At 36.2% G+C, this 27,916-nt stretch overlaps 2 protein-coding genes across 6 annotated transcripts in view; one reads left to right on the forward strand and one right to left on the reverse strand.

The window, feature by feature from the left end:
* The first annotated feature begins 1,779 nt into the window (after positions 1-1,779).
* Positions 1,780-27,522, forward strand: LOC121879077 (X-ray repair cross-complementing protein 5-like). 2 transcript variants are annotated; one of them, XR_006091271.1, is made up of 18 exons: positions 1,780-2,024; positions 4,198-4,305; positions 4,494-4,596; positions 5,267-5,393; positions 7,854-7,976; positions 11,501-11,675; positions 13,085-13,225; positions 13,873-14,041; positions 15,491-15,630; positions 16,606-16,743; positions 17,217-17,365; positions 18,021-18,147; positions 20,791-20,918; positions 21,158-21,318; positions 21,649-21,873; positions 22,576-22,718; positions 23,754-23,944; positions 27,048-27,522. XR_006091271.1 is itself a non-coding variant. In XM_042385576.1 (17 exons), exons 1-17 carry the CDS (start codon positions 2,001-2,003, stop codon positions 23,766-23,768), a joined length of 2,196 nt encoding a protein of 731 aa, XP_042241510.1. In that variant the 5' UTR covers positions 1,780-2,000; the 3' UTR covers positions 23,769-23,992. The 2 variants fall into 2 exon arrangements, 1 of the variants encoding a protein (XP_042241510.1); XM_042385576.1 differs by lacking the exon at positions 27,048-27,522 and having other exon boundaries at positions 23,754-23,992.
* Positions 26,744-27,916, reverse strand: part of LOC121879078 (5-phosphohydroxy-L-lysine phospho-lyase-like) — a 40,759-nt gene continuing 39,586 nt past the window's right edge. For all 4 annotated transcript variants that reach the window (XM_042385578.1, XM_042385580.1, XM_042385577.1 and 1 more), the window contains one exon: positions 26,744-27,188. In XM_042385578.1, coding sequence (XP_042241512.1) covers positions 27,044-27,188 — 145 coding nt within the window. In that variant the 3' untranslated portion in view covers positions 26,744-27,043. The remainder of the gene's footprint in view (positions 27,189-27,916) is intronic.

Genomic DNA, 27,916 nt, shown 5'->3' on the forward strand with positions numbered 1-27,916 from the left:
CATGAAAAATATATCACTACGTATATTGTTTTGATGAGAATGTGCATTTTTTCACTTTGGATGGACGTACGAGGGTTGCGTGTGTCTTCATTTAAACTTCTACTGATTGATGAGACCAAATCAGTGAATGCCAGAGGTAAGAGTGTCAGGGTGAGGTTGTTATCAACGGGTTTTCTTTTTGTAAAAGAAGAGGAAGTGAAAGGAAATTAGTGGTCGAAGAAAAGAATACTCAAGTTGAAGAAATAGCTGAGTACTTTCTGTGGATGTAAGAGAATGTAAAGTGTATTTGAATACTATATATACGCTCTGGGTAAGTGGTGATTTTATTCATGCTTAGTGGCTTTAAGGCCCTATTTCCTAGTCTGCCGGCGTGATTGATGGATTCTGGCCAGGAAGGTTGTCTATTATCTACAGCTAGGAAGATTAGGGGTGGTGCTAGTCCCTCTAGAATAGGAACCGTCTACGCTGGAGCAAGTAGTCTTAAGACCCTCAATCTACTGTAGTTGGATAATTGAGACGATTTAGTTAAGGAATCATCTTAGTCGCTGTTGTGGGGTTATGAGATATTGGTTCACACTCAGGATGGGATGGAGGAAGGAAACTCACAATGTGCTCTCTGTATACATATTGTATTGGATGTACAATGGAGCTTGGTGCTGGGAAGTGGCAGCGTGATGTAGAGAGAGCTGATTGGTGAGGGTGCTCAGAGGAGAACAGCTTGTGGGTCGCCATGCTCGCCGGCGGGAGCGAGGGCCGCCAGGCAGCGGCGGAGGTGTTGCTTGCTGCGGCTGTAGCTAGAAGAAGAGAGAGGTCACCACGAGGTCAGGTCTTTTATAGCGGAGGTAGGCGTGGGTAGATAGTTAACCCCCGCTCCGTGGGCGGCGCTGGTTGACCTAGACAACGAGGCAAACACTGGGGAATTCGCTGGGTCGGCTACTCAGTACTCAGCGACAAACAGCGTTTGTAGGGGAGAAATCCACTTCACTGTGTTGCACCTTTTCTGGGAATGCCTAAAGCGATTGGTCTATCACGACGTCTTGATTTTTATTTTGATCATCAGTTTCCAAGAATATCATGATAAAGAATGGGTGAGTATGGGAGTAACTAATGATAGAAAATGAGTTTGACGTAATAATGAGAGAGAATAGGTGCACATTGGGTGAGGCATGATAGAAAATGGGTGGGCATGGATGATTAACTTCTCTAAATCAGTAATTGGTAGCAGCATACCATTACACTGACGCAAACTCAATTAAGTATGCTGGATTATCAATTGTTCACAGGATGACAACAGCGTAAAATGTCATTGTTACGAAACACTGTCACCTCACTCACTCACTCACTTTCTTGACGTCACCACTCACCAAGCACTATAGATAAGCGTTATCTTGATGCGACATGTTAAAAATAATTTGAATTTCTTTATTTGGTTATCTTGTGATGTTTTATTTGACTATGTTATCAGATATATTTAACTATTTTAAGTTACCGATCGTATAAACAAATTATTAAAATTTTTGACCACTGACACATCACTTTACATGTTTAAAAAAAAGTCGGTCTTAACCTCGAATCACTGTTCTTTCATATAAAAGTTTTTATTTAGATATATTTTGTCATTTTATAAAAAGAGAGTAAGCTGATAAGTGTTCAAACAGTTTAAACTGATAATTAAATTATTATCTCGACTCACGTAATGGAAACCATAATTATTTACGGATAATTCCCGAGAGTCTATTTATTATGCCATGTTGATAGATTTATAAAGTTGTAATTATAACTTTAACTAGTGGGTAAATTGCGAAAAAGAAATTATTGTACCAGTAGTTATGGCGACAAATTCGGATACAGACAGGACGGTGTACAGAGATAGACACATTGTTCTCTTGTGGTAAAAGGAAAGTGGCGGCAAGCAGCGACTCACACGCGTTATTATTTGTCTGGAGAATTGAACATCTTTCTTGTTATAATCTTTGATTGTATTATATCACATCTACGTAATGGGACCGAGAGCTAAACCCGGGGTAAGTATTTTAATAAGCTATACACAAAAATACTTCAACCACTGGTAAAGGAGAGAATTATATCGTGTATTTTCACCTTAAATTTGGTAATTCTTGGTCACCTAAATCACCTATTTTCTACTAATATTGTACATCTGTAATGAGCGTATGTCTCACCATTGTGTCCTGAGTACAATTCTCACATGGCTGACTATACGTGAGGAATGAATGTGAACTTGTAAAATGATTTTACTGAATAAATACTGTAGCTATTTATCTACCTGGAGCCTCTTGAAGCATTTAGTGACTTTCTTAACCTTGTAGTGCCACTGCTTCTACACCATTGGTACTTGAGTGACTTGACAAACACTGGTCTCTGAATTATGTGTAATTTTGGCTGGAATGAACCATAGAGTATTGTCTGTCTTGGGTCCGACTAATTACCCAAATGTAGCCGCAATGAAGTCAAATAATAGTCCTACATGAATAAATCGGACTGCCAATCACTTCTCGACTAGTATTTGGTGTCACAAAGTAAAAAAAAAAATGGAAAACGTAATTTAATCTGAGTTAATAGATCGAGTGCATGTACCTAACCTAACCTAACCTAACGCAACTCAGATTAAATTAAGTTTACCAATTTTTTGTGACTTTATGACACCAAATAATAATCGAGAAGTGATTCACAGCCCGATTTACGCTTGTAGGACCATCTTTTGACTTCATTGCGACTACATTTGGGTACATTTGGGTAATTACTCGCTCCCTCGGTACATGCATGCGATCTATTAACTCAGATTAAAGTAAGTTTTCCAATTTTTTGTGACTTTGTGACACCAAATACTAGTCGAGAAGTGATTGGCAGTCCGATATATTCATGTAGGACCATTATTTGACTTCACTGCGGCTACATTTGGGTAATTAGTCGGACCGACGTGAACCAAAGAAATCTAGGTAACACTAAATGACAGGGGTCTGTGTTAACCAGCTACCTAATGAAAAATTTGCAAGAATAAACTAATTTGGGAAGAGGAGTTATATTATTTTCAATTGTTTCTTCCCAAATTTTCTGCAAATAAAGACTGTACATGTCATCCAGCACTCCAGCTGGCAATACTTTGTTTTGGCTTGAACTGTTGACAAATGTTTCCCCAAAACTGGCTGACCAAACCCAAATTGACGGAATGCTTCCCAGCGACCTACCTATATCAACCAAAATACTGTATTAATACCCTAGCCTACCAAACCTAACCTAACCTAACCTAACCCAATACAACCTAATAGGTAAATTTTTACAAGTGGACTCTGTGATTTTAAGGTTTTTAATGCATGCAATAGATATATCTCATCATTCCGAGTAACTTTCATTCTATACACTTCTGTCGCAAATGAATAATAATGAACCTGATAAGACCTGACCTATCTAACGAAAGAAACCTACCTAACTTCCTAGCTGGGGGATCCCCCCCCCCCCCTGGACCCCTTGCCATATTAAGCAGAAAGTACTCACCGGGTATTATGTTATCTGGTACCAATAAGAGCAAATTTGTTGGAGGAATATATATTGTAAATAACCAAAAAAATTAAATATCATGCTTAATGTAATTTGGGATAGAAATGCCATAAGGAAAAGTCATAAGAGTTGGATGAGATCTACCTATAGCAACTATTCATTTGGAAACATCTTTTGAGAGTCCACTTGTAAAATGATACCACCTAATAAACCTTGAGGTGTTCATGTGTATGGAAGGACAATGGTGGGAAGGGCTTCTGTGTATTGCCAAACTAATACTGTCCAGTATTATAAGAATTGCAAATCCTATTTGTCTTTTGGGGGGAAAATCTTCCTGTCAGAAAAATTTATCATTATATAAAAAAAAAATTTGATATACTGTAGTTGCTGTTTCTTAGTGAGCATGATTCATTCCTAGTCACATAAACAGTTGATACATAAACAAACATGGCATTATCATCAGGTGAATGGAATGGGGTTTCTTTCACCTCTTTCCGTATGTACAATACCTATTTTGTTAAACTTGAAATTTCAAACATCGTACCTAAAGTTCATAAATAGAGAAATACTGTAACTTTATAACCAAAAATAACCAAACTACAGTACAGTATACCTAAGATCAGTAGGTGAGGTTAAGCTTAGGCATAACATAATTACTGTACTATATCATATAAATTTTAGGAGGGCATTGTGGTGGTGATGGATGTCGGCCCTGGCGTACGAGCAGGAGTAGGTGAAACATTCTTCTCTCAGTCCAAGACATGTTTAGTAAATATCCTGCAGAGAAAGGTAATGTATTATGCTTATACTGTACATAGCTGCTTGTCTTGTATACAATGGACAAAGTGAAAAATAGTTTTCAAGGAAAGTTTTATTTTTAGATGCTTGTTTATTAAGTTTGCACCTATACTGAACCTCTTTATTTACAATAATTATATGGTGCTGGTTGTGTGCATAAAACAAATTAAATTCTGCAGCTGTTTGCTGAAAAATGTCGAGACATGGTTGGCATAGTGTTGTTTGGCACTAATGACACGGAGAATCGTCTTGCAAAAGCTAACCAGTACCAGCACATCACAGGTGAGGTGTTAGAGTTTCCCTGTTATTAAAGTTATACAGTTCTTGTTCTGTTACCATTTTTACTTTATATAATCTAGATTTTTATTGTAGGCCTTTTGGCCTCCCCAACACTGTTCACAGGCACTACAGTATTCATTTATGGCTACTGGTAGCTATACTTAGTTGGGCAGCTCAAGTAGAGTGCACACTGAGACCCGACATTAGTGAATGGGAATAATCTAAATGATTTGTATCCTTCTTCAGGGAATGAATGGGTATTGTTGCCTCGGAAAAACAAGATGGCTGACCCAAATGGAGGGGCAAGGTGCATATTCATGAGCTTGTTCTGACCTCATGTTGTTTAGTGTCAATTAAAGAAACAGTTACTTGTACTCGACCTTATAAGGGTGACATTTGCAACAGTGATGGATCCTGTACTCCTTATTTAGATTAGCCTCAAGCCACTTGTATTATATCTCCTGGTTATAGATCATAGGCTTAGAATGTGTGTGTGTGTGTGCATTATACTTCAGCCATCTAGTTTCAAGAGATTTGAATGTCAATCATTTGTTCTTTTTTTGGTATTGACTTCATTCTTTTCCATCTAATAAAATATTTTCACATTTCAGAATGTAACCAAACGATAATCTGTTCTTAATTAGACTAACTTGAACGATTATATTTTCCATAGTAATGAAAGAGCCAAGGTTTGTGGATTGGCAGATGATAGCTGAAGTGGATGACCTTCCTCGTGGGAATTCCCCGGGAGACTGGCTAGATGCTCTCATAGTTGCCATGGACCTTTTGCAAGACCCTGAGTGAGTATCATATGGCCTTCTTATTTTGTTGTGTATTTTTATGTTAACTGGTCTAGGACCAGTGTGAATGATAGGCACATCTGCCTCTGCATACAGGTACGGGTATCTCATGATACAGTATATGTTCAGGTTGCATTCCTGAAAACCCAGTCTTTAAGTGAACATATTTTAGCATGGTGTTGATGGGGCTACATTCCATGAGTCAGTCAAAGTGGGAGTTTTCATTCAGATAAGCCCAAAAATCATGATATTAAAAATTCTCAATGCCACAATATCATGATGCAGTATTAAAGTGATGTAATTGTATGTAATAGGTGGTCACGTCGTGTAAGAGTGGTGAGTGAAAAAAAACTGATGCACGTATTGTAGTGTATTTTACGCTTTATAAGGCACAATTGTTCATTGCATAAGTTGTGGTAATGAATGATTTACTGAAAAGCATCATATTCAACTGACCACTGCTACCACCACCTCACTCCACAACGACCACCACCACTACACTGCACTAGCTAGCCAGCACATACAGTAATACACTTCTTACTATTGGTAAGTGTATGGCATTAATACATTAAGCATGTGATTATTGTAAGAATGCATAAATAAATTACATAAGATGTCTAATGAGTGATTTACCAAGAAGTATATGCATTGTATTATCTCTCTCATAAATGATGGTTAAATAATTTCTAATTTTACATCTAAAATTATAATTTCACTGTTTTTGGTGAAGGATGCTTGTATTTATTGTTGGTAATTTAAAGATAGGCAAAACCTGCTACTGGAGGTAAGAAAACACTCAGAGAGTTTTGGAAGGGCTACAACATTTTGCAATGTACAAAGAACATAGCTGCAGCATGGGATGAGGTTACAGGTCAGTGCATGAATGTGATATGGAAGAAGGTCCTGAAAAGATATGTGAACAGTTTCAAAGGATTTAATGAAGATGAAGCAATTTCTGAGATTAGTAACAAGATAGTGCAGATGGGTAAATAGTTGGAGCTAGAAATTGATAATGAAGATGTTGAGCAGTTGGTGGAAAGTGTAGCAGAAGAGCTAAGTAATGAGGATCTTATTGAACTGGATGCACAGAAAATTGCAGCGGAAGAAGAGAGACAAGATGTAGAAGTAGAACCTGCACCCCTCAAAAAGTTTTCATTGAAACAAATGGCAGAGGCATTTGCTACTATTAATAAAGGGATGCAAATGTTTGAAGAAATGGATCAAAATGTTGAGCATTTTGCAAAAGTTGCCAGACTGATCCAAGATGCACTTGCTTGCTACTGGGAGATTTACAATGAAAAGAAAGGGCAAACTGTGCAGTCTAAATTGGACATATTTTTTAAGAAGTCCCCCACTGTTGTCTCCTCACGCCCCACCACTGCTGCCTCTTCACTTCCTAAAGATGATCCAATACCTTCAACAAGCAAGTATGTTAGCCTGTTTGAAGAAAGCAAACTTGATGACCCACCCAGCCCTGTCTCCTCCTCTGCTTCATCCAATTAATGTAGTCTCCGTGCTTAATTAAAATATTATTGAGGCCCCGTGTGCATTCAGCTGACTACGTTAAAGGTAAGTGCACAGTAACACTTTATTCATTTTTCATTATTGATTACTTTTACTCTACTGTATTTCATTTTATAATTTCTATGTAATATTCTCGTCTTTTCGACTTATGACCAATTTGACTTACGTCCTGGTCGTCGGGATGGAACCCCGTCGTAAGTTGAGGAGAGACTCAGTAATGGTACTCACAGGAATAGTTTTTCTTTTCTTCTTTTTGATGTTTGTTTCCAGTATCACTAGAGTACAGTATTGGGGGAGAGTTGGCCAAGAAGATTCTGGATGCAACAACAAGAAACAAATAAAAAGTGATGAGTTTAAGAGCAACATTTATATTGAGCAGAGAATAAGAGAGACAGGGAGATGTGGGAGGGGAGGGCATGTTAGACAAAGACCTGACTGGGGATTCCTGAAGTGATATAGACACAGTGAAGGAGGTAGAAAGGATTGAGTGGTAGAAAGAGTATTTAAATAGGCACTGGATATTAGGAGAGACAGGAAAAGACGAAGAAGGAGACAGACATGATGGGGAAAGTAGGCACTAGACAGAAGAGGGAATATATCTAGTAAGCAGCAGTTTGTGTATGTTTGAAAAGCTTGGTGTTATGAAGATGGCCTTGATGTTTGGAGTGACATGGATTACCAAATGGATATCTTAGGTATTTACTGGGGAAACACTTATAGCATGGCAGCCAAATGAGGGAAAATTAGTTGGGATTGGTTGAGGCTAACTTGTGCTATAGTAAGGCATCTAATAATGAAAAAAAAATGTGGCTGTTTTTTGAAGATATTATGGGTTTTGGTAGATCAAAATGTGTTATTTTTTGTAATATATCTCACATTCCTCATCCCAGGGCTTGTGTCAGAAATTAATTCAATATTGTAATTTTGTCTTTTCAGTGATTTACAGTTTTGCAGTAAGAAGATTGTCCTGATAACAGACTTCAGTGGGGAGTTCAGTGATGATCAGTCCTCTAAGATTATTTCAGGACTTAAGAATACGGGTATTGACTTAAGTATAATGTAAGTGAGCATTACAGCTGTACTTGTTAATCAATCTTGAAGCTGATTACACCATTTGTTTAAAATTAAGCTTATGATTAATGATCACAATAAATGCTGATTATGACTATACAGTGGTTCCTTGATTAACGAACACAATTGGTTCCACAGAGTCGTTCGTTAACCGAAAATTTCGTTAACTGAATCTAATATTTCAATGGTATATTGGGTAATTGGTTCCAACTCACAGAAAAAGTACATACGTACGAAGTACTGTATACCGGTAATAGAATTAACAAAACATTAAATATAAACTAAATACAGTACTGTACTGTACAGTATACTGTATAATAATAAATAAAAAACAATAGAATACTATATTTTAACTTACTTGTCATATTCCCGACAGCTTTGTTTACATATCAAACAGCTGATTGTAGAGGCAGTCGATGATGACATGCCATATTCTTTACAGAGTGCATTGGTTCTAATGCCTTCTTCATGTTTCATAATAATTTCTGCACTGTATATTATCAATATGTTAACTAAATTTCAGAATGACCAATAATTTTAATGTAAAAATGCAAAAATATTCAAGAGACCAACAAACTGGATGTTCACTCTACTGTAAACAAAGTTAAACTGAGAAGCATTGGTGGGTGATTCGATCAGCTGATTGGTACACAAAAACTGTTCCCTGTACTGTATATATTATCAATATGTTAACTAAATTAGAATGACCGATAATTTTAATATAAAATTTGCAAAAATATTTAAGAGCACAACTTTCTTGATATTTACTCCATTGGAAACGAATGTAAACATAGAACCAATTTCTTGCGTGTTTCTCGCAAAGCTTTCGTTAATCAAAGTTTTACTCATTAATGGAATTGAAAATCCTTATTGGAGCTAATTCGTTAACCGAAATTTCGTTAATTGGCCCATTCGTTAACCCTTAAGCCCGGGTTAGGGTGCTGGTGGCAGTACCCCCCACCCGGGGGTAAATTGAGAAAAAATCTAATTTTCCAGAAATAATTTTTAACCTTTTAAAATGATAAAACAATAAAAAATAAGTAAGAAAAACTATATATTGACCCTCGAGAAACTTCTCTGGCCGAGCAGAGGGAGGGAGGAGGGGGAAAGATAAGGAGACAGTGTTAGTTTGACAGCTGACGCTCGTGGTCCCTCAGCACTTAGCAGGTATTTTTAGCACTCCTTTGTGTCTGAAGTGGTCAATAATGTATGTATTTACTAATCTTAGTATTATTTGCTATAAATAATTAATTTAGAATATTTTACAGTATTTGCATAATTTTTCATAAAAAAAGTGGTTGGCAACACTCACCATTAGGTCACCGTGTCTGCCTGGCTGTCTTTGTGTTTGGTAGAGCAAGTAATGCATAAAATAATAATAATTCCACAAATAAAAACACTTATAATCATAGCATTGTTTTACAGTAATACTACCCTACAATACAACTACACAACTTTTATCAATATTACTTTGATACAACATGATAAAATTGATAAACAATGAAATTGAAACAAACAAAAGTAGGTAATTATGTTCAGGAAGCTTCCTTGTGGCCGAGCGTGTGGTGTGAGAGGCAAATAGTCACACTGGAACCTGATAATGAATAGTCACGCTGGGCATTTAAACTGTGGCGGGAATAGGTGCGCGCTCTGGAGCGTCACCCGGGGCGCGCTGAACGTCTCCCAGGGCCTAAGGGTTAATCTAGGGACAACTGTATTAGGAATATATAATCATTAAAAAACATGATTATGATTAATTATTTGGTTACTATACTGTACTGTATTTGATTTTATGATTACTGTACAGGTATTTGATTATACCTGTACAGTACTCTACAGTATATGATTTTGAATGTGATGTAGTGTGAAGCTGAAAGTAAAATGAGTACATTTGTTATGATATAGTTTACACAAGGTAGTAGACAATAATAATACTACTGTACAAACATTTTTTTACTTGATTACTACAAACATTTTTTACTTGAATGCAAGTGAAATGAGTATGCCTTATAATAGTATATATAGGTACAGTGGTCCCTCGGTTAACGAGCACAATTCGTTCCAGAAGGTTGCTCGTGAACCGAAAAATTTGTTAACCGAAACCATTGTTTTAATGGGTTTTTGGGTAATTGGTTCCAGCTCACCAAAAATTACATACACACGAAAAATAAATGCAGTAAAGTACACTTACTTTGAGGTGTGCATGTAGAAGGCTCCTGGTTGATGATGATGATGATGGGAATTAGAATGGGGGTGGAGGAGAAGGGAGAAGAGAAGGCATTGGGGTGGAAGAGAAGTCACCCCATGCTGCCATTTCACCCATAAAATTTTAGTTCACTTGGTGTAATTCAAGATTATTTTTTTTAAATCAACACTACACTGCGTTATATATTATCAATATGTAAAATATATTTCAAAATGACCAATAATTTGACTGGAAACACAGAAAAAAAGCATTTATGTTGAAGAGTCTCAAACTAGATGTTCCTTCTTCTGAACCTGTAAACAAACTGAGGCCAAGCTTGGTGTGTTGAGTGGCTGTTTGGCGCGCATAAAACTAGTTTCCTGAACTTCAATTATATTCAATAATTGTTAAAATGACTAAAAAATTTAATATAAAACTTTTAAAATGATTGAATAGTACAACCTTCTTGATACAGGGTATTTACTAAAATGGTAAGGAATTTAAGCCCTAGAACCGATTACAGTATTGGCGGACTAATAGGACAGCTAGTGAACGAGCGAAAACATGTTGAGGGGAGCTCGTAAGGATTTCGTTAATCGAGGGATTGCTCGTTAACCGAAGTGAAGAATCTTATGGAAGGTAATTCGTTAACCGAGCTGCTCGTTAACCGAGGGATCACTGTATTGTACTATGTTTTGGACATAATGATAAAAATAAGCAAACGATAATCTACAGATTAATCAGAGTCAGTACTTGTTGAAATGTTGAATTTTCCTGACAAGCTTATATATTGCATTTTAGAAACATGAGCTCCTCAAAGTGGGCATCAGATAGTTTGCAGGGATCAGGTTGGAACATTTTGCCAGCAATTCAGAATGATTGTCAAATTTTGATTATGATTACACAGTACAGTACTGTGATTAGTAAATGTTTTCACATCATGATTACAATTATAATAAAGATTTTTAATCATCCAAAAAATCATTGTAGGAAATATGATTATTTGATTATGATTAATAACAAATCAGTCCCTTGTCTGCTTGTTATTAATCACATGTTTTCAGAAGATGTACTACCTAATTGTCCTGCCACTGACCATAGTTTGATTGTATTAGATCATTATACTATACCTCCTTTATAATTCACTAGTAAGGTCAGTGTTGTCTATAACTACAGTAACCAATTTATATGTTCACTATATAACTTGAGAAATGAATGAGCTGCTTTAGTCATGTGTGGTACAGGCATGAGATTTTTTTCCTTGTATGTCTATTGGATAGTTGTAATGTGAATTGTAATTTTGAATTTTACTGAATTCTACCACCAGTGGGCCAAATATGGCGGATGTGGACGATGACGAGGATATGGATGAACCCGGACCATCCAATGGAGCAAGTAAAGATAAGAATAGGAAAGGAGCTGTACCCCAGAACTGGAATGGTAAACCTAAGTCACCAGTCCAGCTAGCAGGTGAACTCCTTGCGACCAGGATTGTGACAGAAGTTAGTATTGTATAGACTTAAGTACAGTGAACACTCAAATTACATGAGATCAATATAGTACTCACAGTACACAATTTTGCTATAGAATACCAAGTGTAGTAAGTCCCTTTTTTATTTTTACATTTGAGGTTCATTAAATATACCTTTTAATTCATTATTTCCTTAACTACAAGTGAAGTACAGTATATGAAAGGAAGGAATATTGTTTGGAGGTCAAGAAATGCTTCCTTTTATTTGTCATGAATAGTTACCATTGATTTAAACAAGTTTAGTTTACACACCATTCTCTAGGAACATGACCCATGTGTAATTTTAGGAATTGCTGTACTGTATGTGATTTATGGTTATTGTATGATTTAAGAATATAACATGTAGCATGAAAGATTGTGAGGTTCACTGCCAGCTGTAACATTCAAGCTTCCCCATGTTTCTTGTGTATTTAGAACATGTTGATGTCAAATAGCTAATGCTCCATTGTAACAGTTCCCTGCACAGTAGCTTCAAGTTTTTTGTGAGATGGGGACTGAGAAAGTTTGTGAATTGTATAATCATGTTATAGAAATATAGTATTACAGTACCTATCTATACTGAACTGCTCCTCAAATTTCAGTGTTACCTCTCTGTACTGAACTGGCTGCTTACCAATTATTTTGGTATACTGTTGAGAGATAACAATACATACTGTACATGTACAGTATGGTAATTCAATACAAAATAAGGGGTTAGGAACTGGAGAGCCAAAAAAAATCACCGAGCCAAAAAAAAAATCACCAAATAAAAGTTAAAAGGTTTATTTGCTTACTAGATACAACCAACCAGTGTTCTAATACATCAAGGAAAAATAAAAATAAAGAAAACTGTACAGAAACAAATCAAATTTCACAGCAATAGAAGAATATAGAGGTGTATCATAATACTACGTCACAGCCCTGCAGCCTCTGACTTACCCAGTAACAGCACTAATCAACATCTTGAGAAAATTTTTCTGTAGAAGATGGGAATAAATAAGTTTTTCTTATTGCTTATACAGAATTAAATCTGTACCAGATGTAAACATTGGAGCTATTGCATGTTAATGTGCAGCTGTCCATATGTTCAGGATGGCATCCACACAGTGATTCCCACTACAAAGAGTATACTGTACTGTAGATAATAAAAATATTTTAAATATCAAGAAATGATATCTTGATCAAGGTTTATTCATTAATCTATTGCTTTATTACATACAATAGGCTAAACATTACATCAGGGACTGATGGTACCTAAATTTGTTTTATTAAATTAGGTATAAAAGGTCACAAAATAACCAAAGGCAGCTGCTGTATCTGATGTTATTACATTTCCTTTTTTCCATCACAATATAGTCATTCTAAAAGTTAATGGTATGATTTTTTGTTTTTGTTTCACAGGTTGATGGCATATCATGCAGCTTTGATGAAGCCATTCCACAGCTCATATTCTTTCAAAGAACCTCTGCATCTAGTATGAATTGGAACACCGAATTAGAAATTGGCCGAGAGTTACTGATTCCCATCACTGGCTTAATCAAGGTTAAGATATAATACAGTACAGTACTTTACTAGGTTTTAGTTGTCAACTTCAACACAGATAGAATTTCGAGGTTGATAGTAAGAGTTTGTTGTGTGGTGCATAAGCCTCTCTATCTTGGGCACCATTGTCCTCCGTATTGACTGTTTTGAGGGAGTAATATTTTCACAGTAGAGTATTGTAGTGGTCGAATATATAAAGTACATTGAGCTCATAAACCTATGTTGGCAGAATCCTAAAAAATTACATTCAGCATAATGCAGTGAATTTAAGAATTTTTATTTTTTTTTTTTTTTATTCACCAATTAGATCGAATATTTGAGCTACTTGAAAAGACTAGGTGAACTAATCATAGTTTATCTCAGGCAAACTAAGAGTATGTCATCTCATGAGGCTATGCACGTGAACCTCGTTACATTATACTGTACTGTATTGTACTGTACTGTACTGTACTGTACTGAGGCTCTTGATCCTTGAATAAACAAAAGAGCAGGGTTTGTATAAACAAACCCTAGGTTAGGTTTTAACCACTTGTCTATGGGATCCCCTCTGTGCTGAATAAAATTGTCTGTTATTAGCCAAATATATAACTGGTTAATGATCTGCTTGAAATATTTAAGACCTTTCTCTTTCCTGATACTGTATATAGGTGAAGCGTCAAACAATCCCCACATGGAAGACAAAGTACGCCCATGATGAGTCGGAAGAAATTTTGAGTGAAGCGTCCTACCATCGCCAGGATGATGCACAAACAGTAGTTGAAGCTGAGGAAGTTATTCCTGGTTACAAGTATGGAAAAACATTGGTTCCTGTCTCAGGTAAACTTTCATTTTTAGTGAAAATCCCTTTTGATGTATTGTATACAGGTTGTACCTCTCTAGTCCGGCATTCTGTGGTCTGGAAACTCCCGTGGTTCGGAACGATTTTAGTTTGTCCAATAGGTAGATAGGCAGCTTTTTTTTTTTTTTTTTTTGCATTATTATTATTATTATTATTATTATTATTATTATAATTACAGGAATATTAAATTTTTGCCCCTCAGGCCCCAATGTGGGTCAGTGACCTATGCCCGGGTGGGCCAATCCCCATAAAAAACAACAAAGCTGGGGGAAATTAAGGTTTGTTTACATCCGGCAGGTCGGCTGCTCCCTCTCTCTCTCTCTGCTTGTCTATACAGAGTACAACATTTAACCCTTCAGTATATATGAGCAGTAAACGAGTGTTGCTTTCATATTCTTATGTAGAGTAATGACGATATGTTTTCACATACGCGCAGTCTCACTTTTTTTCTTAACCATTAATGGTTAGCTACTTATATTGTTCCATTTATTACATTAAATAACATTACTTCAAACAAGCATATTAATTTTTTTACATTAATTTTACTACAGCTACAATCAGGGTCTTATTTTCTTCAGTTTTATATGTAGAACCAATCAGTCACTGGTTTTGTAAGAATTAACGAAAACAATGCCGGCAGTCGTCTCGTCTCCTTGTGTTAATATTCCACGTATTATTAATGAATTGTATTGTTCATTTTGCACACAAACATTAGTTCAATAAAAAAAAATCAGAAACATTAATTAAAATATATATGAACGGTAAATAAGTGTTGCTTTCATATTCTTATAAAGAGTAATGACGATATGTTTTCACATGTGCGCACTTACATACGCGATCTCTCTTTTTTTCTTTACCATTATCGTTAGCTACTTCTATTGTTCCATTTATTAACATTAAATAACATTACTTAAAACAACCATATTAATTTTACTACAGCTACAACCAGGGTCTTATTTTCTTCAGTTTTGTATGTAGAACCAGTCAGTCACTGGTTTTGTAGTCAACGAAAATAATGCTGCCATCATTGAACTTGAACATAAGCAAATCTTATTCCCTTTTGAGATGGGATTGATTTCACGGGTGTCTGTAACAGTTCCTGTTTCCTCCGCTTTCTTGAGACAAGTTACATGTAACATGTCATACCAAATGTTGAAACTGACTGAACATGCTCTAGATGCCACACTACCTGGACAACCTGAATTTTCTTCATCCGCTGAGCAGCCTCACTTATAGCCTCTGCCACATTTCTTTACCTGTATCAAAGTTTCTTCCAGTGTGACATTCAGACATGGTATTCCTTCAAAGCTCAGTGTACATTTTCTTCCTGTATATAATAGAAACCTTTTATATCTTTGCATTACTTTGTAGTAAACTTGTTTTTAATAATACTAATGTTCTTTTTCAATTTATGTATTTTTGAACAGATGAGGATGCAAAATTGAAGTACAGTTCAAACAGTCCTCGATGTCTTACTGTATTAGGACTTACCAAGTCATCATGCGTGCCTCACCTAATGCGTGCTGGGGATCAAGTTTTGGTCGTCATTGCTCGACCAGATGAGGAGGTACAGTAATTGTAGAAATGGTTGATTTTGTCCTTCAAATGTGAACAAACCAGGTTCCTTTGAAATGTTGACAACTTGACACCAACTGACTAAAGGCAGGTTGGCAGCTTGACGTAGAGGTACATTACCTGCACCTGACATAAATCACTAATCCTTAAACATGTACGGGGAGGTGGGGTCACGGAGCACCTGACTAAATCCAAAGTGTTGGGCACATGTATGTGAAAAATCAATTACCCAGCCCTAGCTCGGTCACACCCGGGTTTCCTGGAAAAAAAAATTTGTGACCTTACCAGTTTTGGTGATGTAGGCTGGAAGGAGAAGCAGGTGCTGAGCATTTAGACTTCTTGGTAAATGGTGCAAGTGGTAAACTCAAGGGAATTGAGAGTAGGAGTGAGCATCTTTAAGTGTGAGTGAGCACTGTCTGGGTAATGCCATGATTGCACATTGGGAAGTGTGCTTGTGTGGTAGAGTAAACCCTCGGTAACTCAGCATTTGATAGCTCGGAATATCATATAACTCGGCATCGATATGGTCTCGGAATGTATTAGTATAACTTGGGAAATTCCGAGATATGTAAAATTATCTGGGAAAATCTCAGCATATCTGGCCACCTGCATCACCTACCATGCCTCTGTGTCACCTACCATGCCTTTGTTTCACCTGTCATGCATCTGTGTCACCTACCATGCCTTGGTGTCACCTACTATGATGCTTTATTCTTCACCTGCAGTGTTGGTAAGTGTTACTTTTTTTACATTTAGTAATTACGTGTACACATATATGGGTCGATAATTTTTTTGTATTGTATTTTTGTAGGAAGGGGGAAGTGCCTCGATAAGTCGGGATTTGGGATAACTCAGCATGGCCAGAGCCCCATATGTGCCGAGTTATCAAGGGTTTACTGTAGGTGTATTAGCACAGTTGTTGGTTTAAAATGCTTCCAGACTAACAAACAAGTTACTGGTGTTGCAGGCAGCAGCTGTGGCACTGTCAGTCTTCATTCAACTATTAGAAGAGTTAGACATGGTGGCTATTACCAGGAGGATCTACAACACTAATTCTAATCCCGTCATGGGTGCACTCTTCCCAGATATAACAGCAGATTATGAGGTAATTATGTCCAAATATATTGCCTTCAGCGTCAGTAATTCTAGAGAGCCTCTGAGTAGTGAAAATTTTTCTAAGTTAGACTAATTAGTAGAAACTGGTTAAATAAGCCCCAGTCATAGCAGGATTAGGGCTGAATTATAGTAAGCTCAAATCCAAGTAAACATCAATATTAATGGTTCCTATTTGTAATGGATTGGCTATATTAGGTTGGGCCCTTTTGGGACTGGGGGCCACTTGATTTACTACTATTTGAGGGGCTCCAGACGAGAAGAAATTAAGAACACCAGAAAATACAGTTAAGAGTTCAGTTTTTAACTATGCATAATGGTATCTTTAAACATATCTCAAGTCATTTTGACACTACTCTTGTTCCAACCCAGAGCACCTCATTTATCCACCCTCTCAATTTACTCTCACCAGGGATTGAATGTGTTACCTACCCACCCAAAGTAACATTTATTTTGTTTTAACAGTGTCTTATTTGGATACCACTTCCATATCAAGAAGATATTCGTATGTTCACCTTTCCTACCCTTCAACGCTACACGGGGAAGTTTAGTGACAGTGACACTAAGAAAATGGATGACTTAATTTCTGTTATGGATCTAACCAGCCAAGAAGAGTGAGTATTAATGGCATTGATGTTACAGTTCGTCCCCATTATTTGTCTCTATTCGTCATTTCACATATTTGTCTTTCGTCAGGAGTGGAAAAATTTTGCTGTTATTCGTGGTTTTCGTCCTTTACATTTGTCATTACCTGTTGTGGTGTACAGCCACGCTGAGCCTATGTAATTTACACAGTAATATTCATTTTCATTAAATTAATTACATAAAATTTCCTCTTTCACGAGTGATGCTAGCAATGACTAGGAATGTACTCCCACTTATTCCATTAATTCTTATGGGGAAAATTCCTCGCTGTCAGTTGCTTCACCATTCATCTCTATTTTTTATGACGTAACCTGACAAATAACAGGGACTGATCGTTATCCTAGACCCATTTTTATAGATGGATACTTTTCTCGTGCTTTGAGGTTTTGTATGTAAGGTAATTATGCATTGTAGTGTGGAATACTGTACTGTATTTAATGTGATAATTATGATGATCCCCTTCTTATGAATATTTAATGATAATAGTGAACATGGAACTTTTAGGGATAACCAAAGTACTGTAGCTGCCTTTAGATTAGGAAGTATTGAATATACAGTAGTGTTTTTGTTAGTTATTTTAATTAATTTTGATGTTAATGAAATACTGTATGTAAATGATGTCAGAGATGGAGAGGAAGATTTGGTCCCCACACAAGTGCTCAACCCTCAATTGCAGTATTTCTTCAATGTCCTCACCCACCGCACTGTTCACGCCTACGATCCCATACCACTTCCTGCCACTCATGTTGTAGTAAGTTCTCTCTTTAATTACCATTCATGTTTTTGGACAGATCTATGTGTACTATTGAAACTTGAGTACCTTTTCCAGACTATGGTATTAGCATAGGTACTACTCATGACTGAGACTTCTGAAGGGCTCTATAACTGGCAAATGGATAAGAAAAATGGAAGTTCATAATTTAGCTGTGTAATAAAGAGGTGACTGACTGTATTGTATACCCAAATGTTAATGAGCTGTAAGTAATATTTGGATGGAAAGATGTGAAGGGACAGGAGCAGGGAGCTTCATAAGCAAAATCTGCAAGGCATAAGGGAGGTGAACTTTGAGGAGACATGAGTACAGTCGACCCTCGTTAATTCGGACCCCTTTAATCTGGATTTCGGATAATTCGGACGAAATCTGAACTGTCCGTATCAAATTTCTGGTTCTGGGATTGTCCCAGTTGCAATTGGGGTTGCAATTTCAAATTCTGTGTCACTTTTAAGGAATAATGAAGTCTCTGGTGCACTCTAAGATTAAGAGAAAACGGACGACTCAGGCGTCCTGAAGTGAGAGAAAAGGGACTCCTATGACGGGGCACTCAAATAAAGAGACATGGCTACATGTTTTTTGAACTACCCACTGTACAGTATCCTTTTCATCACTTTGTAATAAACCTCGTCATGCCTATGTGTGTTTCTGATAATTACCATAACATTATATATTTATATATTTAGCGGTTGTACAAACACAAGGCCTCACACATGCCACTCAGACTGACAGACTTGACAAGTTTTACCAACCATAAAGACAGTTGAAGCTTTAAACATCACTCACAATGGATATTGAATATTCCAACTGTAATCAGACATACCTAAGTTGCCTCAACAATTGCAACCCCAGTTGCAATATCAAATTCTGTGTCACTTCTAAGGAATAATGAAGTCTCTGGTGCACTCTAAGATTAAGAGAAAACGGACGACTCGGGCGTCTTGAAGTGAGAGAAAACGGACTCCTATGACGGGGCACTCAAATAAACATACACATAGCTGTATAATGCAATATTATGCAATATTATGCAATATTAACCCCTAAATCGGTTAATTCGGACAATCGGCTAAAACGGACACCCTTCCCCCCCTATTAGTCCGAATTAATGAGGGTCGACTGTATATGGAACTTACACAAATTAGAGGTAGCGTGGTTAGAAATAACATGTGTTATGATTGGAATTACAAAGAGGGGGATGATAGATTGGATTTTATTGGCAAACTGATCGTGGAAATTGATGTTCGTAAGAAACTTAGGGAAGGGTCTCAAGGTAGTGAACCTTGTATGAATTATTGACTTACACTGAGAGTGTGGAAGAGTTAATGGTCTTAGGCGAGTGTTTCTTAGAGTGGGTTGTTAGTTCAATGACATCATTGTTAGCAACAACCAGAAAGAGGATCTGGAATGTGTGGGTAACAGCAGTGTCTTGGTAGTTTATTCTATGGAGAGGGTGACTGGCTATTATTTAATATAGTTGGTACATAGTTCTTGAGCCTTATCTTAGAGTATCTTACAGTTAGACTGGCAGCAGTTAATTCTACAAATAATAGTAGAAAAATATTTCCTCTCCTGTAGAGTTTTTTCTTCTTTAAGTTCAAAAGTGAAAAGCACTATTTTCAGTTGATATCTGCAGTTTTACAGTTCTGAGATATTGAAGTGTACAGTTAAAGCTACTTTTAGTGGTGAATGTAGTACGTAATCTGAACAGAGGCTTCGCAGCCAGTTACAGAGGGCTTACTGTTAATTTAGTACAGTTTAGGCCTCGCACTCCAAATTCTGGAGAAAAAAAACTTTATTCTGTATTCCCAGGTCCCAAGCATACTGGATAAATGGTCCCGTACCTGTATAATATGAGCTCACAACTTGACATTAATGTACCTGACAGTTTTATGACTTTTCAGTTTTGTATAGGCAGTACATGAGCAACAGTACAACATGCCTTGACAATTCGCGGACCTCGATTATTCGTGGATGACACTGTGGGTGTACCCAAGAACGTCTAAGGGTAGTTTTAAATTGCTGGCATTTTCGTGGCTGGGACAGGGAGCCATTCGTTCGAGAGACGGGAATTTCTTTTACCTACATTGTATACTAGTGTATGTGTTTGTAGACACACACACACACAAAACACATACAAATAAATAATAATTGGAAAATCCTCTCACATATAATCAGAAACATGACAACAAAATATATTAAAAATGTGATAGTCTACCCTCAAGTCAACTCCATTTAATAACAAAGCACGGAGTGAACTTGAGGGTAGACTCGCATTTTAATTACATTTTGTTGTCTTGTTTCTGATTATTTGTGAGAGGATTTTCCCATTATTATTTATTTGTATGTGTTTTGTGTGTGTATGTCTATACACACACACACACACACATATACAGTATAAACAATACAGGTAAAAGAAATAATTGTCCTAAGGGCAAACACATAAAGGGAATATACATTCTTTGTACACAAGTAAAAATTTAACCCCCCCCCCGATCAGCAAATGTTATTCGCGGATTTCACTATTCGCGGCCATTTTGAGAACCTAACCTCCGCGAATTTTAAGGGCATGCTGTACTGACTTTGTGCGTAGAATATAAGCTTATGGTTATAAGTCTTATACAGAAAATTCTTGAGACCCCTGAGAGGCTGTGTGACACCAGAGATAGAGTGGCATCCTCCTTCAAGACTCACTTCCCTACCAAACAAATTGTTAAGAAAACCAAAAGGGGCAACCAAGATATGTTTGCAAGGTGAGAATAATGAATTAGATACAGAGTACTGTACTGTACCATGACAAACTGGAAATTAAAGCATGTAACTCTTACAAACCTCATCAGAAGTTCCTGTCACTGCTGGAACTTTTCAAAGGTTGTGTTATATTATTCATGTATTCATATACAGTACTTAAAATAAAATTGGACTGGTGATTGAGTGAATCACAGTGTATTTGAAATGATTCCATGTCACAGACTTATTATTTTGTCAACAGTAAAGATGATTTTGAGAGCAACAAGAAAGCCAAGCTGGATGGAGATGACAATATGAGTGTAGGTGATTTGACTCTCCCCCTGGTGACTCATGTCACCTCGGCTACACCTGTCCAAGACTTTATGGCACTCCTCGGCGGTGAAGCTCCGAACTTTAACCTAAGTATGTCTCGCATTGTAATTCTAAAGTGGTTTATTATTTACCTGAACTTGGAAATTACATGGGCCTGGAGCTGTTAGATCAGGTTATGAAAGTTGTGAAAAGTGTAATCAAGAAATTGATGAGTGAGAGATTGTACATTAATGATATACAGTTTGTGTTCATTGTCATGTCAAAAATTTTTCTTTGTATTGTACCAAACTTTGTAGAGAAGAGTAGATGTGTTTTGTAAAGGTAATTATATACTTACATGATTCACTTTTATGGAAAACTTATGAAAAAAGTGTTGTTTATACAGTATATGAACTTCTGTAAGTCGTTATATTCTTTCAGTTTGTAAGGAACTTGGAGATGTTATAATACAGTTGATGGATGGTCTTGGTAATGGTGGTGTTGGTGGTAGTGCTGCAGTGATGACTAAAGTGATGGATTGCCTCACTGCCTTCCGCCGAGAGTCGATTATCATCGATCCATCAACCTACAACAAATTTGCCCCTACTTTCAAAGATACTGTGACTTACCTGTCTCAACATAATCTTTGGGACCGTGTCAAAGAAAGTAAGCTTTATTCACCTTTGTTCAGTTAGCAGATAATTTCTTTATTGGTGTTCCTCAGTTAATATGATAGATATGTTCCTTAAAGATAATTGTGGAAAAACATGTAAAGTGTGAGAGTTAAGTGATTGAAAAAGATTATGCATAACTATATTAATGTATTATTTGCTTTGTACAGTACTATATACAGTACTGTAGATACATTAAGTAAATAAGTTAGAAATTATTAATGCAAATTCAAAGTTAAAAAATTCAAAATTCAGAAGTCCTAAAGGCCCCAAATAACTGTATGGTTTCAGACTTACAGTGTTTGCCAAGATATGAGGGTGTGCGGTGGTGGTTATTTTTATATAGGTGTACAGTGTTTTACATATTTATCCTTATAACGATGGCTTTTTTTATTGTCTATGGTTGGTGTCTCGATATAGAGAGTGGCTGTATACCTTTGATGAGAAATGTCATAGAGCATCTATTTTTTATGTAACCTTTATTTTATAGCTCAGGATAGCCATGGTAATTCCATCTGATTAGCTCTTATAGTATGTGTTTATAAAAAAATTAATACACGTATTTTAGAATTCCTTCAAACCCACATGTAAAATAGCGATGCAGTTATATAAATTATATTGAACATATATGGTGCAGTTCCCTAATATTTTTTTTAATTATCTAAGATGAATCAAGACTCATTTGTCCACTATTCAGGTAACCTCGGTATGATCAGTAGTGAAGAAAATCCAAGAAGCAACATAACAACAGATGCAGCAGAGGCATTTCTTCAGATGGACGAACCACAGCAGCCAGTTGATCAACCTCAAGCTGTTAATGATGACGACGTTGAAGACTTGGTTTGTACATTTTAGTATTTAAGTGTAGGTACTTTATGTGGGGGAGGGCAGAAAAATAGTAATAGTTAATGGTTTCTTGAAAATAAAGCAGTCAATGGTTAAAAGAAATGATATTAGACTTAAGAACCTGAGGAGAGAGGTTGCAAGAGACTGCACAGCATGGAGAGCTGACATCAGACAATTGTGGCTAACATAGGTAAGTGTGGAAAAGGCTCTGTAAAATGTTGGTGATAATAAATGATGATGGTGAATCTCATTACCAGAGGGAAAGATAGTAATGGGGCGATGGATGTGCTGCTGGTGGGTGATAATAGTCTTCGTGAGGTGAGGGGAGTAACTAGATAGAAAACATCTGGAGATCTTTTACTGGAAGGACAACACTAAATGATGCACATGTATGATTAGTTAGAGTGAATGAAAGTACTTAAGACTTTCATATGCTGTTAATTCTAACCTACTGCAAGAGTGACAAAAGGTGAGGAAAGATAAGTACTGTACTAGGTTGTTGTTGTACTCAGGTGAACTCTCATGCTACTGATTTTCTTAGTGGAATTATTGTTGAATTTCTTAAATTTTTTTTGTGGTATTAGGTGTAAATGAATTTTCAAAACCTGTTTCATAAAATTTTCAGTATAAAAAAGCATTTAAGTTATGGTGAATTTTTTCAAAGCATCAGTGCGTTAATTACAAATATTGTATGAGATATGTTGTTGACATTGGTTGTCATGCACTCAGAATTTATCATCATTCTAAGTTAATTTTAGAGTGCAAATTTCCTTACTCTTTGGAAGATTGATACTGTACTGTACCTGCATGACTACTTCTATTTCTGCTATAGGTTTACTACTAATAATACTACAACTACTGCCATTACTACTACAGTACAACTACAGTACTACTCCACTGCTACAGTATTACCATTCCTACTACTACTATTCTATCACTACTGTTCTACTACTATTAAGTGTAATACTGTAATGAAAATATGAAATTAATTTTAATTTGTATTTTATTTATTTTATTTATTTTTTTCAGCTGGATGATTTGTAGTGGGTGACAGTGGTACAAAAAGGTCGGAGTTCCTCATTGTTGTAAATGATTCAAGATACTTTCCTCCATTTTATTGCCTTCACATACTTCATTCACCAAGACTTGAATGCTTCCCAATACAAAGAGAAAGTAATGGAAAATTTAACATTCCTCTGTCTCCTGAGGCTATAGTACAGGTACTGTACACTCCCTCTATATGATCAAATAAAATTTATATGAATATTTTTGTGTGTGTTGTGCTGACATTCCTGCAATATTAAATAGCTTAATGAATACTGTACTAACATATTTTATTTATTTTTTTTTAAAATAAAAGCTACCAGTAGGAGATATCAGAAAATTATAATGCCTTATATTTATTGAAAGATAACTTTGATAATTTATATGATTCTACCATGGCCCTGTTATTACCCTTCAGATTTATTACTATACAGTATACAGAACCCCCTCATCCAATGTGAGATGCACATTCCTGGAAATGCCTTATTTAGCAGATTTGTGTTCAGTAGAGTTTAAACATTAAAGAAATAATTGGGATGAGGAAGGCAACTTGAGAACTATGTATCAGAAAATTTATTAACCATTTTTTGTCAATGTGAACCTAAAAAAGTATGCGTATAAACTTAAATTTTATGCACATTATCAGATTTGTATTGTGCAGACTTACATTGGTTGAGGGACTACTGTATAATTTTGTGTTTTAACCTAATCTTAGATACATGAAGGTAAGTACAGGGTATGGGCCTGGTTGTAACTGACCAAACTTACAAAAACTTTGTGCCTTACATTGTAGCTTCCCTCAAAATTAGGATTATTGTCAGTTACCTTGTCCAGCACTGTCATTTGGCCAATATTTTTCTTGCAAAAATTTATTCAGGTTCATCCACTTTTGTGACTTCTTCAGAAGGTTCAGGATTTTATGAAAGTTCCATTAGCTCTTCATCTGTTAGTTCTGTCCCCTGGAAATCGAGAAGCTCTTAAGCATTTTCTGCTTCAACATCTGTCATTCCATCTTCGTTGGTCAGGTCATTGGTAAGCTGAGCAGTTTCATCCTGCAAAATCATAAACAACTTCTGGCCAAACCTGACACTTGTTATTCAAACAACTGACTCACTTTTTCCCAGGCCTCTCTTATATTGTCTCTGGTCAAGAAATTTTGTAAGACTTCCAAGACAAACTTATATGGAGAAAGTCATGTGAGACTTCTAGGAGCGTGGAGTGGTAGAAGAAACACTCGAGATGTTGATGGGAATTGGTGCCTCTTTCATGTGATCGAGAGTTATGGTAGAGGCAGAGCAAGGGTCTGCACAGCAGAGAGATTGAGCAGAAAAGAGTAAGCAAGCTTGGCTGGCCTTTGGCAAAAAGCCCATGCTGCCACCAAGTGAGAAGTGGGTGAAAACTTTTGCTTGATGTCAGCTGATAAATGCAGTGGTGCATTTTAATTATTTAAGATTTCTGGGCTTGAACTGCATGTTTCAAAGACCTTTTGAGAAGTATCTTCGTATTTACTTTTATTCTAGTTCATTTTTTTCATGGAGCCCGAGTCCTTTACACCTCTACATCCCACACCAGTAAGCATTCCCGAATTTACAAAAGGATTCTGTTCCTGAAAAAAACATTTTGTATATTGTACCTGTCTTTAGTTTTTGTAAATTAGATAGCATTTTCCCATAGACTCTCATTATAAAAGCTAAAATATATTCTTATGGAGAAAAAAAAACTGTCTTAAAGTGCAACAGAATATTTTTTAATAGCAATAATAAACATAGTAAGAGAAATAAATGCAGTACTTACTGTGTAATGGCCCCTGTTTCATAAACAGAAGAATTATATAAATGGGTTAATTACATTTGATTTATATACTGATTCATCCCCTGTAACTACACTAGCTATGAGGTGACATGTTCAGTGCACGTGATAAGGTGTGTCCATGGGAAGCTGCGTCATATTATGCTGAGTTAGGGCATTAAGTAGCCGGCTCCCTGGCCACCTAAAGCGGGCAGTAGTTTGATATCCTTGACTAGAGGAAGACGTTATTTGAGAGCCATCGTGGATGGTTCCGTCTTCCCTCGAGGGAGGACGACGTTGCCTATTCCGTTCTCCCTCGATGGGTCACTCCTCATAGAAGTCCCACTCATAATCTCACATCGAAAGGACGTGATTAAATGGTCTATTTACATAGCCGCCGTCCTTTCTCTTCACACCCATAAATAGTGAAAGTTACGGTTGATATACACTCAGGAATTGTATAAACGATAGTTCTTCAATAAAGGAAGAAACAGACAATTGGGTTTCGCTACTCTAACCCAATATAATATAAATGTACCAGCCTAGTTAACTTCAACAGAACCTATAGTTAACAGGCTATAACAATTGTATTGCATTTATTTATCTTATTAATAATTTTATACCTGTACTTATGAGAAACCGGACAAGATTTGAAACATAGTGAATTCTGGAGAGTGAAATGCAAAGCTAACATGTACGATAAATATATTACTGTAGTAATACATTAATTCCCTTTCTACAACAGTAACTCGTGTATCTTTCACCAATATGTCAAGGGTTTGAGTCTTGTCCGGCCTGGACACACACGAGAAGGGTGTTTATTCAGCTTGACCCAACCAAGACTGCTGATGAGTTATTGCATCATCCTAAATTCTCGCTACCTTATTTACATGGCGTAAATGCTGTTAATCAGTCAGTTGATGCTATATTCTCTCATGTGAGCCAGCAATATCCACACCTAACTTTTGTTCGCTTCTAAATTCCACACTTTCTCTTATATCTACAATTTTATTGTATATCTGTATACTGTGCTGATAGCATATGAAATGTAAAAATACAGAATAATTTTTTTTTTACAATATTTAATTGGCTTATTTTTATCATCACAGTACTGTACTTAGGAAAAACTAAAAAAATTATGAATTTTTTTTTAATAACTGGATATTTTGTTAATGTAAATCATGGGATTTTTTTTTTTTTTTTTTTTTTGTAACTTTATTTTTTTGTAAACTGTTTGTTCATAAATCAGGGACTGCCTGTAACACTTTTCAACTTTAGTATCTTGAGAGAGCAATGTCTTTCTCTTTTAATGTTTATGAAAGCTTTCACTGTATTCTTAGGTACATTTGAATTTTCAATCTCACTTCAAAGTAATATTATAGTAATTAAGCATAAAATGATAAATTTACACACAAAAAATACACAATTTTGTGAAAAATTAGATTATTATTTATTTCCTTTTCTTTTCTTTTACAAAAATATTAATTTCAGTCAAGATCTTGGTAGCTATGTTGAGCACATTCAAGATCCACAGTGTCCCTCATTGATGAAGTGCCATCATCGTCATCATCCTCTTGAGGCTGAAAGGTACCTAAGCGACCCTCACAGATTCCTACAGGTGCTGATGGTGCTCTAAAAGGAAAAAGATAAGATATTAAAAAATATAAATGGACTTAAATATACTGCAATGGACATAAAAACAAGCAAGTACTTATACCTGTACGGTACTGTATACAATACAGTATAGGGTTATTATGTATGAAGTAAGGTGTGCATGTGTGGAATGACGGAGAAAGAGGAAACAAAATAATAATACTGTATCTCTTGAGAAACAATTATATGTAAAACCTATTATTGTATAATGATCTAACACATTTGAAACCCAAGAAAGGGGTTTGCTTTGTGACATAACCAATAATATCTTTATGGATGGCAAGCATCATTTTTATTTTAAAATGGATTCGGTAACCTAACCTAACCACTTTTGAAATATGAAGAAACAATTTAGCATACACAGTAAATCCCTGCTGAAGAGGCAAATATAGAGGAAAAAAAAAAGGGTCATGTTTTTCCATAATTATGGCATAAATAAATGCACTGGTCACTGACACCTTGGCCAGTAATATTGGCGCTGACACACTAACACAGTCACTTGTCAGGGAAATTGTCTTCTCATTTTTACATTCATCCTTCAGAAACATCTAAATTGCCATTTTTTCACAATATGATGTGTTAACTGTTTTTCATGTACAATCTATTCTGTTAAACAAATGATGCTCTACCTGTACAGTATAGTCTCGGTTTACGTGGTCAATTAAACCCGTGGAGGTCCGCGTAAAATGAGAAACGCGTAAACGAAA

The sequence above is a fragment of the Homarus americanus genome, unplaced genomic scaffold (genome assembly GCF_018991925.1).
Source record: "Homarus americanus isolate GMGI-L3 unplaced genomic scaffold, GMGI_Hamer_2.0 scaffold4060, whole genome shotgun sequence".
Taxonomy (NCBI): Eukaryota; Metazoa; Arthropoda; class Malacostraca; order Decapoda; family Nephropidae; genus Homarus; species Homarus americanus.